The 16,872-nt window shown below is 40.1% G+C and overlaps 1 protein-coding gene across 5 annotated transcripts in view; it reads left to right on the forward strand.

The window, feature by feature from the left end:
* CPEB3 (cytoplasmic polyadenylation element binding protein 3) overlaps window positions 1-16,872 on the forward strand; it is a 90,706-nt gene that overhangs the window by 29,389 nt on the left and 44,445 nt on the right. For all 5 annotated transcript variants that reach the window (XM_048506659.1, XM_048506658.1, XM_048506661.1 and 2 more), the window contains exon 4: window positions 11,858-11,914. In XM_048506659.1, the coding sequence (XP_048362616.1) occupies window positions 11,858-11,914 (57 nt within the window). The remainder of the gene's footprint in view (window positions 1-11,857; window positions 11,915-16,872) is intronic.

The raw sequence follows: 16,872 nt of genomic DNA on the forward strand, positions 1-16,872 counted from the left end.
CTGATCTTAGTTTTCTGATCTTCTGTTCCAGTCTAATCTTCCACTTTGGCTTTGATGGTTGATTTATCCTGGGTTTAGGTATTTCAATGCCCAGTTCTCTTGTGACCACTAGTGAGCTGATTAGTTTGTTTGATGGATGTTGTTTCAGTTGTCATCAATGCCATGTTTACATCCCTCGTTATGGTTGCCAGGTCTTTTTTGGGCACAATTTTCAATGCTGGCAGCCATTATCTTTCCTCATTTGATTGTCCATACTGGAGGATGATGATGATGATGATATTATTATTATTATTATTATTATTATTATTATTATTATTATTATTATTATTATTATTATTATTATTATTATTATTATTATTATTATTATTATTGTAGATTTCACAGCTGCCAGATCTTTAGCTGGTTGTTGGCCTTCATTAAAATTCAAGCCTCACCCAGAAACCTAGGAAGTTGTAATGTATCGGCATAGTATTCGTGCAGATCCCAGCAGAGCTGCCTTCTATTATTATTATTATTATTATTATTATTATTATTATTATTATTATTATTATTATTATTATTATTATTATTATTATTATTAAATGTTGTAGGAAATAATTTTTAGAATGGGAACTATGGAAAATTCCAGCAAACCTTTATTATTCAACAATTGAAATACACTGTGATAAGAGTTAAAACTTCAGGCCCTGTTGGAATGTACAAAGTCTCTTAACCCAAATCCGGTCAGCTGAGATCACGTGTCTAGAATAATACAGTTGGTTGCTAACCCTTTTTGGCTCAGTGTCACCGGAGCTGTGGCTGGAAAGGCAAAACTTGATAATTGTGCACATAAGCATAATGTTCACTGTGTTTTGAAGCCTCTTTGCTTGTACCTTTTTCTATGTGATCTCTTATGAAAACTTTACTTGATTTTTTAAAAAAGTTTTGTAAGGACACATTTTGTTTTTGAAGTGCTTTCTATTTGTTGGAATTTTGAGATCCATCTTTTAAATGATATAAACTGTTTCCATAAATGTTCTGTTAAATGAATTTCAAAAAAACGCTGACGCTTCAGCTTCCACTTCGAAGGTTTCTTAACTAGGGTTGCTAGAGAATTACGCAACATACACCATGTACATACACAATTTACATGAGTCCTGTGGGATGTTTACTTCAACATTATTATTTTTTTCATTATTAATCAATCATAGATCACAACCAACCATTTCAACTTTTCAATTTTGTCAGGGCTCATGACTGCAGCGGGAGGGGAGACTGACAGAAATCACCACCCCCTCCTCCTAAACTAAATCTTCAGAACTTTATGGATAAATATAGGCCACCTCTATAGCCTGTAAAAAAATTGTTGCTACTGCTGCTGGCACATTAATACAGCAGCAGGATCTTCTGGGTAGCAATTGCTACACGTGTGTGCAAGCTGTCGCAGTGAAGCAAGCTTGCAGAAGCTGCTCTACAGAGCTCTGCTTTCTCAGATTTCAGGATCCAAAGCCTGAGCAACATTCGTTCTAACCATCTGTGAATCATATCTATTGAACCTTTCAAAATAGTGAAGGCATGTGGGCGTAGAGCAGGGGTCTGCAACCTGCGGCTCTCCAGATGTTCATGGACTAGAAATCCCATCAGCCCCTGCCAGCATGTGCTGATGGGAATTGTAGTCCATGAACATCTGGAGCGCTGCAGGTTGCAGACCCCTGGCGTAGAGAAAAGGGAAGTTGAGTGCAAGACAGTCCAAAAGTAATTGCAGACTGGGGGGGGGGGGATCCAAATCTTGTGCTACAGCCTAGGACAGTGGTGGTGAACCTTTGGCACTCCAGATGTTATGGACTACAATTCCCAGCAGCCCCTGCCAATTGGCCATGCTGGCAGGGGCTGCTGGGAATTGTAGTCCATAACATCTGGAGTGCCAAAGGTTCGCCCCCACGGGCCTAGAAAGAGGAGAGCCTACGAAGGCAATAAGCGCTGATGGGAGAGCGGCTACCACCAAATGGAGAAGTGATGAGAAAGAGGAGCATGTTTATCTTCCCTGGGTGCAGTCTGCCTTGTGTACAAGAGATGGATGGCTTCTGGCTGGCTGTGCAGGTGTGGAACAAAGGCAGGCAGAACAACTGTAAGCCAACTCCCTCTCACAATCTGAGAACCAGCCATCTCCACCCCTTGCTGTTGCCAGCATCAGAGGCATAGCCCGCAGCAGCTGCCAAGAGGGGGGGATGGTAGGAATAGCTGAGCCAACATCAGCCTGGGCAGCAGCCTTCATCTCTCACTGTTGCTGAATGAAATCTCTCAGGCTTGGGGTTCTGTCTGGTACTTTTCCAAATTTAGACAGAAAGCTCAGATTCTAGACTGTCCAGTTCAAAACCAGACAGCTGGCAATCCTATAAATTGTAACTGCTAGGTAGGCTGTAAGCATAAGCATAAGCATAAGCATTTTATTGTCATTGTGCACGCACAACGAAATTTACAGCAGCATTCCTCGATGCACACAATTTCAGACTCATACATCATCATCCTCCACCCATCCCTACACAGCCCCAAATACATCAATATGAAGCAGCGGAGTTTAGCATAGCCACAGCTCTAGAGTAGAAGCTGTCTCTAAACCTCTTTGTCCTAGTTCTGAGGGCCCTGTATCGTCTGCCAGATGGTAGCAGTTTAAAAAGAGAGTGTGCTGGATGAGACGGGTCCCTCAGAATATTTTGGGCTTTATTTAGGCTTCGGGCATTATAGATTTCTTCCAAGGAGGGGAGAGGGCAGCCGATAATCCTTTGTGCAGTGGTGATCACCCTTTGGAGCGCCTTCCTATTCGCCACTGTGCAACTGGAGAACCATACACAGATGCAGTAGGTTAGGACACTCTCTATAGCACAGCGGTAAAAGGACACCAGGAGTTTTCCATCCAGTTGCTGCTTCCTTAAAAGTCTCAGATAGTACAGTCTTTGCTGGGCTTTCTTAACCACCGCGGCAGTCTGTACTCCCCAGGTCAAATCCTCTTTAATCATAACGCCCAGAAATTTAAAACTAGCCACCCGCTCCACTTGATCTCCATTTATAGTCAAGGGCTGAATTTCTGAGCTATTCCTTCTATAGTCCACTATGAGCTCCTTTGTAGCTGTACACATCTCATGTGGTAATTCTCAGGGCCAAACTAGATGTGATGCTGTTGGTCAGCTAGGTTCCCTCCCCTCCCCGGACATCAGCAAGAACTTCATGGAGGAGGTGCTGGAGGCATCAGCAGTCCTCATGTGCAGCATGATGTCATCACTTCTGGATTTACCTTGGAAGTGCCAGCATTGTACTGGGACACTCAAGCACTGTCCTTCAAAAACTCTGTGGAAACCCTAGAATTTTTGGTGGGAGGTGTCCCTATTGTGATGCCCTGTTGTGATACCCCAGAAGCAATATCATTGCACTGTGTTTGCAGATTATTTTCCCCTTTAGCTGGCTGGTTTCTGCTTGTCAACTAGTTGCAGGCATCCTGGTTAATTGGCAAGTGATTGCTCCCCTAGGTAGTGTGTTTAGGCCACCAGAAGAACTAGTGCATGTAGTGATTAAGAGTCTAAAATGGAGATTTGTTTCTCCATTCCTCCATGTGAAGTCTGCTGGCTGACCTTGGGCCAGTCACAGTTCTCTCAGAATTCTCTCTACCCCATCTACCTCACAAGGTTATGTGGAGAGAAAGGGAATGTGATTGTAAGCCACTTTGAGACTCTTTAAGGTAGACGAAAGAAGAGTATAAAAACCTACCCTTCTTCTGAAGTGATTGTAAAATGCTGAGGGGTGTTCTGTGTGGCATCTTAGTTCCCCGCACCATGACTTTTCACATGCCAAAACAGCCACAAGTGTTTATGTACATGTGGTCACATTGGCACTTTATACAGTGCGGGAGAGAGAGCAAGAGCACCTCAGCCCGTCCTGCTCAGTTTAAAATGGTGATGACATCCTCACGGCGGCCATGAAGTCTCTGTCACATCTAGAACAGCTCTCAGCAATGAAGATTTCTTGAGCCATTATGTGGATGATTCGTCAAATATAGGACCCCCACCACCATTCTTCTAGAATAATTATTTTGTGAAATAAATAAATCAGTGGAAATTACTTTTTTCCCGTTAGACTCTGAGGAACTTTACATTTTCAAATAAGGTTGAAAAGAGAGTAAATTTTTCAAATCTGAGAAAATTTTTCTCTTTAACATTAAAATAGTAAGTATCTTGACATACATGAAATATACCTTTAATGTCTCAACAAATGTACAATATTATATTCTGTGGGATATAATATTAATACTGTGCTATTTTGTAATGTAAATGTTCATTATTATGCTGAGTAGCTTTTTTTCACCATAAGAATTCTTGCTCATTTGAATACCTCAGTCCAAGTGAAATTGGATATCTGCTAAGTTTTGTGCTTTAGGTGTTTTTCAAATAAGCCTGATGATCTAGCTGAGGCCACTGAATTTACTAGGCATAATAAGTAGGGTTCATATAGGTAACCAGATAGATTTTGCTTTAATATTTGTGTTGAATTCTTGATTTGTACATGATTTTTAAAGGTGTAATATTAAGCACTCCAGGTATTTAGAATGTACTTAGAAGCAATACTTTATTATAAGTATTGACTGTTAAATCAAATTCTTTTCAGTTGGACAGGTATATTTCCTAAACATGTTACAGTGGGTCAGTTCAGATATCAAGACTTTCTAACATCTGCTCACAATCTCTCCTTCACAGCCTTCCTTTCATTTTCCTTTAAGGAGATTCATAGTTTGCAGTGATACCCCGATCAGTCATTTATGGTTATGGTTTCCCTTCTAAGTCAAACTCTGAAACTATGGTTTCAAGTGGGTTTCTTATTCTAGGTCCGTGGTGGCAAACCTATGGCACTCCAGATGTTCATGAACTACAATTCCCATCAGCCCCTACCAGCATGGCCAACTGGAATTGTAGTCCATGAACATCTGGAGTGCCATAGGTTCGCCACTACTGTAGGTTAAAGAGAAACAACTAACAATAATTTATTGTGGTAATTTTTTAACCTGAAGTTTTCCTGGTTTTCCCTTAGCTTTTAACTATTAAAAATGTGTCCCACCTTTTCACAGGTCAGGTTGGCTTACAACCAGTCAAAACATCAATAAAACTTCAGGCAGTTTATCATAAGACTGCTGAACAAATATAGTACAGAAAGTCTAGTATAAATCTGCAGTTCTGAGCAACAAAAAACCATGCAAAATGGGCAAGCTTTCCCAATTCTCATAAATGAGAACGAGGGCTTCCATGTGTATGTCCTGTGGCAGTCTGTTCCGAGAATGAGAGCCATCACATACATTCTGCTTATTGCTGCACAAACCTGACAGAGGACGTTGTCAGTGTGGCCTGCTGAGCAGACCTTTGTTGGCATGTGGGCTCATATGGGGAGAGGCAGTCCTTCAAGTATGTAGGTCATGAAAAGCTTCATGAGTAAAAACTGTCTCCTTAAAATAAGTCTGGAAACAAATTGGATCTAATGGAACCATCTAAAAATAGGTTGCATGTGTTTGTGTGTGCCACCCAACACCAGCCAAAAGCCTAGAAGGTAGTTTTTCTTCTGATTAAATGTCTGGATCCTCTTTGAGGGCGTCCCTACATAAAATGTGTCACCTGGACTTGTGCGTGGAGGGAAGGAGAACTCAGCAATATACCTTTTCTAAAAAACACCAAATCTCATTCCAGCAATGCTTCAGAAAGGGTTGCATGAACTATCGTTGTTATAGGCAGGTTGGCCTTTTCTAGAAGGTCAGTGTTTCCTGCCAGCATCACCTTTGTTTTTGTCTTCACTCAGTTTTAATTTACTCTCCCTCATGCCCAACCACTGCATTCAGGTAGTAATTTAGGATATATGGCCACTTCTATTTGATCAGTTATTGAAATACAAGGATGGATGTCATCAGTTTATTTCAAAGCCCACATGCTTCAGCCTGGGGAGGATGACTGGGTTTTATCAGTTATGACCCTTTCTGTCCCATTGAGGAGGAAAAGCTGAAATGATCAGAGAAGACTCTCCCTGGGATGTCAGCCACTTGCTCCAAATGATCTAAAAAGATATCAATCACGGTCAACCATATCAAAGTCCGTTAAAGATTTCAATATAATTAATAGGGAAGAATTATTCATATTTATCTGTGAGCATACAACTGTAGATGTGGCCAAAGCCATCCCACAACCAGACCTAAAGTTAAGTCGAAACAAACCAAATATAGATAATTCAGATATACCAGAAGTTGTTCTGTTACCACCTAGTCATGTTGCTCAAAAAGAAAGGAAGTTTAATAGGTCAGCAACTAGTTAAGTTTTTATCCAAGGAAAGTTTTCCCCTTCAATAGTGAATAAAGCCATTGCCTTCTTAAGTGTCTGAAAGAAATTACCTTCTAGCAAAGAGATGTTGAGTATTGGCCAAAGGTTCACTGGACTTCTGACAGTGTTTAATCACCTGTGATGGTAAGGAATCTGTGTCTAAGTTCCCATAAGTTGGAGCAGAGACAACCACCTCATGCCACCTCATGATGCCACCTAATGAGAACTGGGCATACATGTTGTAGTGCCCCATTAGCATTTCCTCTTCCTGGGGGTAGGATTTAGATTGCAAAGACAAAACTGCTTTGAAGAGCATCTACTAGATTACTTTGCTACAATTTCATTACATCGAAGATCTTGAAATAGATTGTATGATGGCATGCTGGATCTTATTCAGCTGTAGTATTTTGACTTAGAAAGCATTCTCTATGTGAGTCAGTCTGTTCTTATCAGTTTTATTGTAATTGCCAACAGGTTCCCTTTTCCTATCATCAGCTCTGTATATACTAGCAAGCCGATAACCCCCAAAGACGAAGGTCCAGGTCTCTGTTGCCCCCAACAGCTCTTTATTCCAGGCTGCAGAGATCAAGAGCTGCTGTTTTTATTCCCTGTGGAGCATTTATGAATCCGGTTGCATTTCAAAATCTCCAAACATGGGTTATCGTTAACCGGCTTACTGCCTTTGAGGAGGTAGAAAGTTAAAATCCAATCATAGCTTAAGCAGGTGACACTTTTCCATGGCCATTGACTCCTTTTGATGTTTTTGCGAGGTGCCTTGGGCGCTTTTGTTCAAGAATGTGGGGCAAAAATATTGTAAATAAGTAGTTGGCCAAGTTTTGGGGAAGAGATTGAAATATAGAATGTAAGAATTTGCAGCTTAGATCTTCTCAAGGGTTTCTTTAGAGTCTGTCATCTCTGAGATCTATAAGATCAATCATAAATCTACTCAGCCATAGCACCTCCCTTTGAAGAAGAAGAGTTGGATTTATATTCCCTCTTTCTCTCCTGTAAGGATATTCAAAGGGGCTTACAAACTCCTTTCCCTTCCCCTTCCCCTTCCCCAACAAACACCCTGTGAGGTAGGTGGGGCTGAGAGAGCTCAGAAGAACTGTGACTAGCCCAAGGTCACCTAGCTGCCATGTGTTGGAATGCACAGGCTAATCTGAATTCCCCAGATAAGCCTCCACAGCTCAAGCGGCTGAGTGGGAAATCAAACCCAGTTCCTCCAGATTAGAGTGCACTGCTGCTCCTTTGGAGCCACTTTCCAAGGAAGATCAGTAGAATCCCCACCATAGCATGGTTTTGGAGGCATTGTAAAGTTTTTGAGGGCAGTTGAATAATTGATATTTATGTAGTTCAGCATATGTAGGAGAGTGCTTCTTTCTGTCTCTCTATAGTTCTTATGCTTATAATGTTTTAAGATGTACAGTATTTACAACATGTATATGCTCGGGCAGTATAGCTGACAGCTACATTTTTTTTAACTGCCTTGACCCATCATTTGAGGATGGGTATATAAAATTTTTAATAAAATTTATTTCTGAACCTCAAACTATAGTTTCGAAAACCATCTACAATAGGAATGATGGTGCTTGGGAAGGAAGCAGAAATTGAGCATCAGGGTCAGAAGTGATGACTCTCAAACTTTCAAGCAGGTTATGGCATTTTCCCCATGTCCAATATATCCTGGGATAAGGAAGTGAACCATCCCAGTTTGGCCATGACTTCCGCATGGCTTCCGGGTCTAACTCGGCCTTGCCCCGCTAGTTTCCCCTTATCCCGTTCCTTTAAAAAAAACAATAAAATTGGCGGTTGTTTTAAAAAAAAACTGTGCCGCTCCCGCTCCCATGCAAGCACTGAGGGAGACAGGCCAGTTTATTTTTCCCGCCTCACCGGCTGCAGCCAATCAGAACACCGGAAAAACGGGACAGTTTGCACATGCACGGCATCGCCGGTGAGGAAAATGAAAGTAAACTGGGGGCCATGAATAATCACCTGGAGTTGTTCCTCCCGGCCTGAACGCGCTGACGGGCTGCCGTGCGGAGGGAGGAACCGAGATGGAAACATCCTGGTATGTATGATCTCAGTTTTCCCCCCTGGGATGTTTTGGCCGTGGGGAAAACGCTGATGTTTTGGCTGTGGGGAAAATGCTGATAAAAATTAAACCTGTATATTTGAGGCTGTTTTCAGAATCTTGAAACAAAATGACTAAACTTTGACTAAACTTGAAGCAAAAAATACCATCTTAAAAAACACCCTAGTATTAGCTTCAGTCAATTGCTGTCTTATTACTAATTACAATGTATTCATTATGTACTAAGATTTTGGGCACCTCTAAAATAAAGTGCAGAACTCAATCTGATCTTACACATTTTAAATATATTTTGCAACTGTGGCAATGACTAGTAACTCTGCTGGTAAACACAGCTTCCTAAATCAAAAAATTACTATCAAGCATTATCATTTCCATTTTAGTTACCTCACTGAATGAGGTTAGTATAGAAACTTCTTGCCATGTAGGACTTAATTTTATTTAAAAAAATCTGTTTCTACACATGTAATTTGACATTTTTCCTTTTCTGGGAAGGTAGCTGTCAAGAGCAACAAAAATAGAAGACCAAGGGCAGGTGACAAAATGTCACGCAGGCAGCACCTGGCACAGTTACTGAACGAGCACACACACGCGCACACACAAAACCTCACCAGATGTCACATACTCGATTCTATTTTTGTGTCTGATTAAATAGCACAATTCCAACTTAGGCAAAGGAAAGTAGGAAAAAGATTAAATATGCATCAGAGCTGCAGCTTGTAGCAAGCCTGTTTATTCACTCGTATGGAACTGTAAAACAAGTCAGCTGGTCTAGGTAACATCTTATTGCAGCGTTTGTGCTGATAAGTATTTTGGCAGGCCGTTGTGTGCCGTATACGATTCTTATGTGGCTATGTCTAAAATTAAGGATTCACCTAAATGTATCTCATTCAGCCAGTGGCCGCTCTTCCCATTGAGAATAAAATATTTTTTCCCTGTGGCCTGTGTGGTGATATAGGAGCTGGTGAGACAGTCTTAACATTTGCTCCTCGGAGGGAGGTCTGCTAGGCTGATTTTGCAGGTTTAAAAAGCCCCGTTGTTGGCACGGGGAATGCTACAGTACCTGGCACTGCAGCGTGTCTGGCATGCTGTTGCCCCAGTGCTGCCCTGCAGCAGTGGCTTTGCTACGGGACTTTCCAGAACCGCAAAGGTTGGGGACCTTTTGGAATGCCCCTCCATTGCTCTGGTGGCTTCCACTGCTGAGACACCTCCTCAGTAGCAGAACAACACCATTTTTCCTTTCTCCCCACTCTGGCCCGCCCCTCCAATGAATGGGTGCCAACCCCCCTTTGCAGTGGAATTAAAAACATGAAGAGAGAAACCTTGCAAAAACATGAGAAACTTTGCAGAGGAGCAGCGTGTGAAGGTGCTGCGAATGGGAGGGTGGCGATTCCCTTGCAAACGCAAGAAGTTCAGACGGGGGGGGGGGGTTGGAGTACATGCAGGGATTTTAGACAGGGGGCGAGGAGTGCAGCGCCTGTTCAGTGCCAAGTCAACTAAATTGGTGGAAATGTGTGGGGGGAGCAGGGGAGGGGGAAGACATTGCCAAAGATCTCCTGGTACAAGTGGAGGAGAGCCGGGTAGCAATGTGAAGTCAACAGCAAGATAAAGAGCGCCGCGGCAGCTGCTCTCCTGGATATATCATGGAGGTTTTCGAAAGTGGAAAAACAGCCTTAGATGAAGGAATACAGTGCAGCTTTCTTAGACCTGGGGACTGAACTCCTCACTCCTAGCCTGCTAAATATGGTTGGTGAAATATCATTACCAGAGAAGTTTGTCCCTGGGAGACTTGAGATTTTCACCTCCCAGCTGAAGAAGTTAGCCACCCTAATTTGAAAACGTTCATTAGTGTGACATGATTTTCCTTAAGAGATAAGAACGAAAAGGTATTTCAGCACACTGTGAAATAAGCAGTTGCCTCATGGTCAGTTCTGTACCATTATAGCATAACAATGGGTCATATTGGGTTCAATTTTAAACTGCATGTAAAATAAATGGCTATCTTTAAACATTTGGAGATTTGTTATTGATTTAATCCAAAAATTGCCATTTGCCTTCTGACCTCTGTGGAATGTAGCCTTTTTGCCATTCTGTGGTGTGAAGAGGGCACAATACTTTGCAGAAGCCGGGTTCCCTGCTGCACACCTTGAACAAGCTTCTTTTTTAGCAGCTTATCTGGGAAGAATTGGGGGGAGGGGCTTCAGGAACTTAAAAAAATAAACAACATTGCCAGTATTATAATGTATTATATTTTTCTTATATCAAATTATGCCTTTTTCAAACGGAGACATTCCCTTCTGTTGAAATAATGGTCAATGGAGCAGGAGCGGGCTTTTCAAATCTTCCAGGAAGTTTCCTCCATTTGCCGTTCATCTGATGGCCATTTCTAACATCTAACAATGGTAGAGGGCATGTCTTCCTCCATTAAGAAGCAATGGGTAGACTTGGCCTCTTCTTAGCTACAAAGATGCCTCCCTCAAAACAACATGTGTGCAAAATTTCCAGGAGAAACAAACTTTGTTAATCTACTTTATACATGGAAATGGCCATTGGATGAGCTGCAAGCAGAGGAAACTCCTGGAAACATTCTGTAAATGGCAGGCGTAGCAGCATGGAGGTTCCTGAAGTTGACACAAAATGGCGGGTGCAACAAAAAGGAAAGTTTTTAAAATAGGAATGCTAAGGTGAGGTGAGGGAGGGGAAGAAATGAAAAAAAAATGAAACTTAAGTTTGCCCTGGCCTAATCCTCAATCTCCTACAAAGTGGTAAGGACAATTTTTTAATTTTTAATTTTAATGGGGCAGGAGGGGGGACAGAACAAGGTATGTACTAGAACCCCACAGATAATTCTACTAAAAATAAGGTCTAGGAAGCAGTGGCGGGTTAATTTACAATTGTATTTAGATCTTTTGGTGGAAAAGATTATAGTACCAGAAGAATACAGATGGACTTAGACAAGAAAGTGAAAACTCGGTTTGAGAATTTAGTTGGAAGAGATTCCGCCCCCACCCCGCCCCCCAGTTCTCACTGCAGAACTAGCAAAGGAGGCAATACCATACTTTTCTTTCAGAATCTTATTTTTGCTACAGGGATTAGTTTCCTATAGGGATCTGGGAGAATTATCTGTCATCTGCATTGATCTAAAATACCAATTTGTAGAATGATATTAAATACTATTTTGAAAAATATGAGATTGGCAAAGTACTTGCAACATTGTACCATTTTTTCTGTTTTGTGGTGACTTGTATCTTGAACAGTCTTCTCATATTGTGCTAAATACTTTTATCTAAAAAAGTTAAATTTTAATAGTGTGAATTTTCCCAATTAGTTTCATTGTTGCTATAATCATTTTACCTTAATTACAAAATCTGATATTGACAAATAACCGAATATATCTAAAACACAGCAGTAAAATATTCTCTCTCTTTATGTTTCTGTTCAGGTCGTATGGGTATAAATTTTCACCATCCGGGAACAGATAACATTATGGCTCTTAATAGTAAGTTCACAGTTATCTTTCATTAATATATATTTTATATAAGTGGTATGTATCCAATACTTCCTGTATTTGGGGCAATAAGAAAAATAAGTGCTAATACAGAAAACTTGTCTTTCTGCATTTAATCAACTGATCAATCTCCATGTTATCCTGTTACCATAAACTATGTAAACTTTGTTATAGCAATTAAATGGCTTAGTTCAGATGCTCATAATATATTTTGTACATTGGAGGAAACTTGTTTTGGGTGATTTTTCCCTTAATGATGTAAATTCATTGTTTGTCTGTAGTTGTCCTCGTTAGGCAACTACAGATTTTGGTTAATTATTTCGTGACATTAAACAATGAATGTGTATAGTACAATCATGGCATTTAACAGAATTTGAAAGTATGACAGCAGTCTCACTTTTCTGAGAGAAATGTGGTTTTAGTTTTTAGTGCACTTATAAGAACTCTACTGTTTTAGTTTAGGGATCTGTTGTTATGGTTCCTCATACCCTTTTCCCTGAACAGTAAGAAGCTTATGGCAACTTTTACCAGGTGCAGTTTGCTTGGTAATAGGATGGTCCAAAGGACTTGTGATATTTTGGAATATATGTTGTTACATATGTATGCACAGCAAGAGTGGCAGGATGGTCGACGTATGTAGACCAATAATTTTTCCTCCCAACATTTGTTAAGTTTCCTTTTAGTTTATTTTGACTCTTCCTCTCCTATAAGGAGATTCAAGGTGGCTTACAAGCGCCTTTCCTTTCCCCTCCGCACAAAAACTCATTGTGCTTTCTATCCAAAAGCAAAATATAGATTAGTGTTTTTTCTGAAAGCAGTTGCTGAAATATTCTGATTTTTAAATTGAATGGATAAGAGTGTTAGGTGAAAAATAAGTAGAAATGTACCATGGGCTTCAGAGAGATGCGAGTTTTGTCATGCTAATTAACAGTGTGCGTTCTCCCCATTGACTTCAATGGATGGGACCGTTCCATGAATATGTTTTTCTGTGAAAATGGAATTCTATTTGCATAATGAAACTTGTCCACTAGAAGGATTAAATGGGTTCCAATGACTATTGAGATTTCATTTGGAATGCAAATGTTACAAGTGAATAACATATTTTGGTACAGTTGATTGTAGTACATGCTTAAGGCTAAATATGATTCTTAGGACTAGCTGCTCAAAGGCTTATAAAGTTGTTGTTCTTCCAGTTTTGAATTTTCATTTAATAGAATGTACATAATATGTAGTAAAGTGGAAAATCACACTGTTAATTAAACCCACTGCAGCATTTTATTTGCAAATGAATGACAGAACCATTTATTTTTAAGCCCCATAGTCTGGTGTGTGTTTACATTAATATGGATTATAGTCATAGGAATGTACTGTTTCCCTGTTAGTTCAATAGAAACATTTTCTAGATTAGTATGTTGTGCTGGGAAAGTGTGGTTCTCATCCAGTGATCAGTGAGAGGACAGAACAAGTCCCCCTATATAAGTTTGTGATTTTTGCGTTACGTGTGTGAAACGGGCACATGAAGCCTGAGCCTTTGCCATTTTAAAATCTTGTTTTTAGCAGAGTACTTCCGTATACAGCAGGTGCTGAACTGTAACCTCCTCCTTGGAGTATACTATATCTTTCTCCATAGAATTTGTTACACTATTTTCTAAGCTTTCTTTAATTCTTAAGCAAAAAAAAAATCTTAGTCTGTGCTTCCTCCTCTCCAGCACCAGCAACATGCTTGGATCCAGAGTAGCAGTTTCTCCTGTGGGGTATTTCTTTTCCTCCCCAAATCCACAGCCTCCTGCAATGCCTCCCATATCCTGTTCCTATATCCACTGTCTTCCTGAGACAAAAGGTTAGGAAGCATTTTGGGCTGCAGTGGGAAAGCATAGGTGGGCTTGAGTGGAAATCCTTGCACCCAGGAAACTTGAGTGGAAATCCTTGCACCCAAGAGAACACTAATCTGGACCTGAAACATACGCTACTGTACTTTTTAAATTCTTGAAAGTAACCTCACCCCACAATTACAGAGTGTCACTGTGTCTTGTGTAGCAAGCCACCACACCCAGTCTAGATTGTGAGGTCAGAATACTGTTCTGAAAAGTCCTGCACAGGCATACTACTTTCTTTATTGAGGTCATACTAAAACTTCACGAACAGGAATAGGTGGAAAGTGCTTTGAATGTAAAAATGACTGTTACCACGACGGAATATAGGGTTGCCAGCTCTTGAAATTAAAATAAAAATCTAGGTGCGACCTTGGAGCTGCAATAACTTGTTATGAACAGGTCTGGTAGCAAACACTCGCTGTTTTGGGTGGGTCCCTTGGGCAGAACCCAGTAAAGAAGTTCTCTGTTCTCGGAAGGTGTATCTTTAGAAAACAAACCCACTTCCTGTGTGAGAGGATGAAGAAGCTGCCTTGGTCCTTGCTTTTCAGGTGGCTGACTCAAAACAAAATGGCAGCCAGTGCTCATTGGGTTCTTTTTCCCTCAGAAAAGAGAAAGCTGAGAGAATTCAGCTATTGCCCTGTCTTAATACACATATTGCATTTATGAGCCTCAAAACTGACCTTGGGGAAAGGGTCTGGGTTAAACAGTTTGAAAAAGCATCACAAATGGCTACTAATTCATTTTGCTTCATAAGTGTAAACGTCTGTTTGTAATAAGCATGTACATGTGAAGTACACTGTAACCAAATTATGTGAGAAGTAAAATTCACCCAGCTAACAGTGCATGCCAAATTGTTGATTACTTTGTACAAATTATATGAAATGTAAATAATTTAACAGAAACCAAAGCAAGGAGCCAATTAGTTTGTATGTTAAACACTGTTCTACTCCTGAATCTACATAATCCTCTCTCATTAGCTTAGTTGGATCTGTCAGAACAGCTATTCTTTTTTTTAATTTTCATGTAGGAGATCCAAGGAATAGCCCTGTGCCTGCTCTGCTTTGGATCCATGGCAAAATTCTCTTGATGGCTTTCTTGGATTGCCTGGGCAATTTTAGCCATGAAAGATTTAGCTACTGAATATCTGTATGCCTTGAACTGGTGGAGTTAAAACAGATGCCTTCTTTCAGAGCTAGAGCAGGAAGCTTACTCTCTTTTTTAAAAATAATTTTTATTTTATTACTTAAGTTCAAAACATTACATCAATATATCAATGTCATCTATAAAAAGTAAAATAAATGTGTACACACACACACACACAGAGCGAGCAGGAAGCATACTCTTAAAACAGACCATGAACCTAGTTGAAGAAAGCACCAGGTTCTGGTGGAAGACAACAGAAGTATTAACTTTCACTATTTTTTCAGTAAACTTCGGTCCCTTGTGTGGTGGCTTAGTTATTTAGATATTGCTACGTAATTTCTTTTTCTAAGCAATAGTTGGAGGAAGGCTGAACTGGTAACAAAATGTAAATGGCTACAATGTTGAATATGCTTCCTTTGGCATCATTATTTCAGATTATTGCAGTGGCCATGTATGTCTTGAGGGATATTGCATGATAATTTTAATTCAAATTCAATAAATGAGTTTGACAAGGAAACAAAACAAGGTAACACTAATACCCATGCTGTTGCAGTAACTTTAAACTACCATGGGAGAATTAGCAACACTTTTTGGATAATTTGGCCTTTGATTTAATGAGTCAGCCATAATATAATATCATGAATAAAGACAGCATAAATTATTTCCTTAACATCCATTCTCTACAACCCAAATGCCCTTCCCATCCAAGTTCTTGTTGGAAAATGAATTTTTGCCAATACTCATCTTGGTACTGAGATAAGTAGGCACTTATCTGTGCCTCTTTATGGCAATCAGTGTGAACTTTCTGCAACCCAAAGCTTTTTAATACATTCAGATCCAAGATGTACTGTCTGTTTCATATATTCTGTGATATTAGATAACTGTCTCTCCAGGTAAATCACCTCAGTTTCAGTTCTAACTACCTTGTAACTTCTCTATATTTCTTAAACATGTAGCATTTCAAATGAAAAATGGTTTGCCGTATAATTTTTAAACTGCCATGAGGGAATTTGGCATCTGCCTTGTTAATTCAAAATATGGCTGCAAAACAACCAGTTTTCTTGTCTACATTCTTTAACAGCCCTTAATTCATTTGAAGCAAGTGTATGTTAACATATCGGAGTAGTTTATAACATTATTTTTAAAGTGACAAGCTGCTATTTTGAAAACATCTTTTTTATTTTTTTAATGAAACCAAGAATAAATGTCACTGCTGCATAATCCCTCCTGAAAGCTTTAAAATGTAAGATTTTTACATACCATAATGTGTTGCACACACAGCTCGTAAAACAGGTGTATATTAGTCTCATCACAAAACAAAGGGTTATCTGGCAAAGTTAGTGTTGAAGAAGTTTTGAAGCAGAGCCATGCCAGGGAGGAGGCCTCAATGTGAACATAGAAAGGGGTTTTCTGGAACATGGTTCCACTCTAGTGGTTTCTTAACTGGTGCTTTGAACGGAAAGAGATAAAGTGGGATATAAATGTTTTAGATAAATAAAAGTAACATTTAATCCACTGTTGTTCCCCAAGTATGTGACATTGTCATCAAATTACTCATTACTTATTTATGCTGCCTTTCCTACTGCCCATGGTGATTCAAAGGTAGCGTAACATACAATTAAAATAATACTAACTGAACACTGAAAAGAATGGCCTTGCATTGTTGATGGAAGGAGGAGAGTGTAGGGGCCATCCCCACTTCCTAAGCAAGGATATTCCATAATGCTGGAATGGGCCCCACCTGTGTCCAGTGGACAGCATAAAGGAGGACTTTGGGAGTTTCCAAGCTCATAATGCCTTTTTTTTGGGGGGGGGGGGAGGTATAAAGTCAGCATAACTATGGTTGCCAACTCTAGACTGGGAAATTTCTGGAAATTTTTGGGGTATAGCTTGGGGACAGCGAGGTTTTGGGAGAGGGTTAGGGTTACCTAA

This window comes from Sphaerodactylus townsendi, linkage group LG08 (genome assembly GCF_021028975.2).
Source record: "Sphaerodactylus townsendi isolate TG3544 linkage group LG08, MPM_Stown_v2.3, whole genome shotgun sequence".
NCBI classification, from domain to species: domain Eukaryota; kingdom Metazoa; phylum Chordata; class Lepidosauria; order Squamata; family Sphaerodactylidae; genus Sphaerodactylus; species Sphaerodactylus townsendi.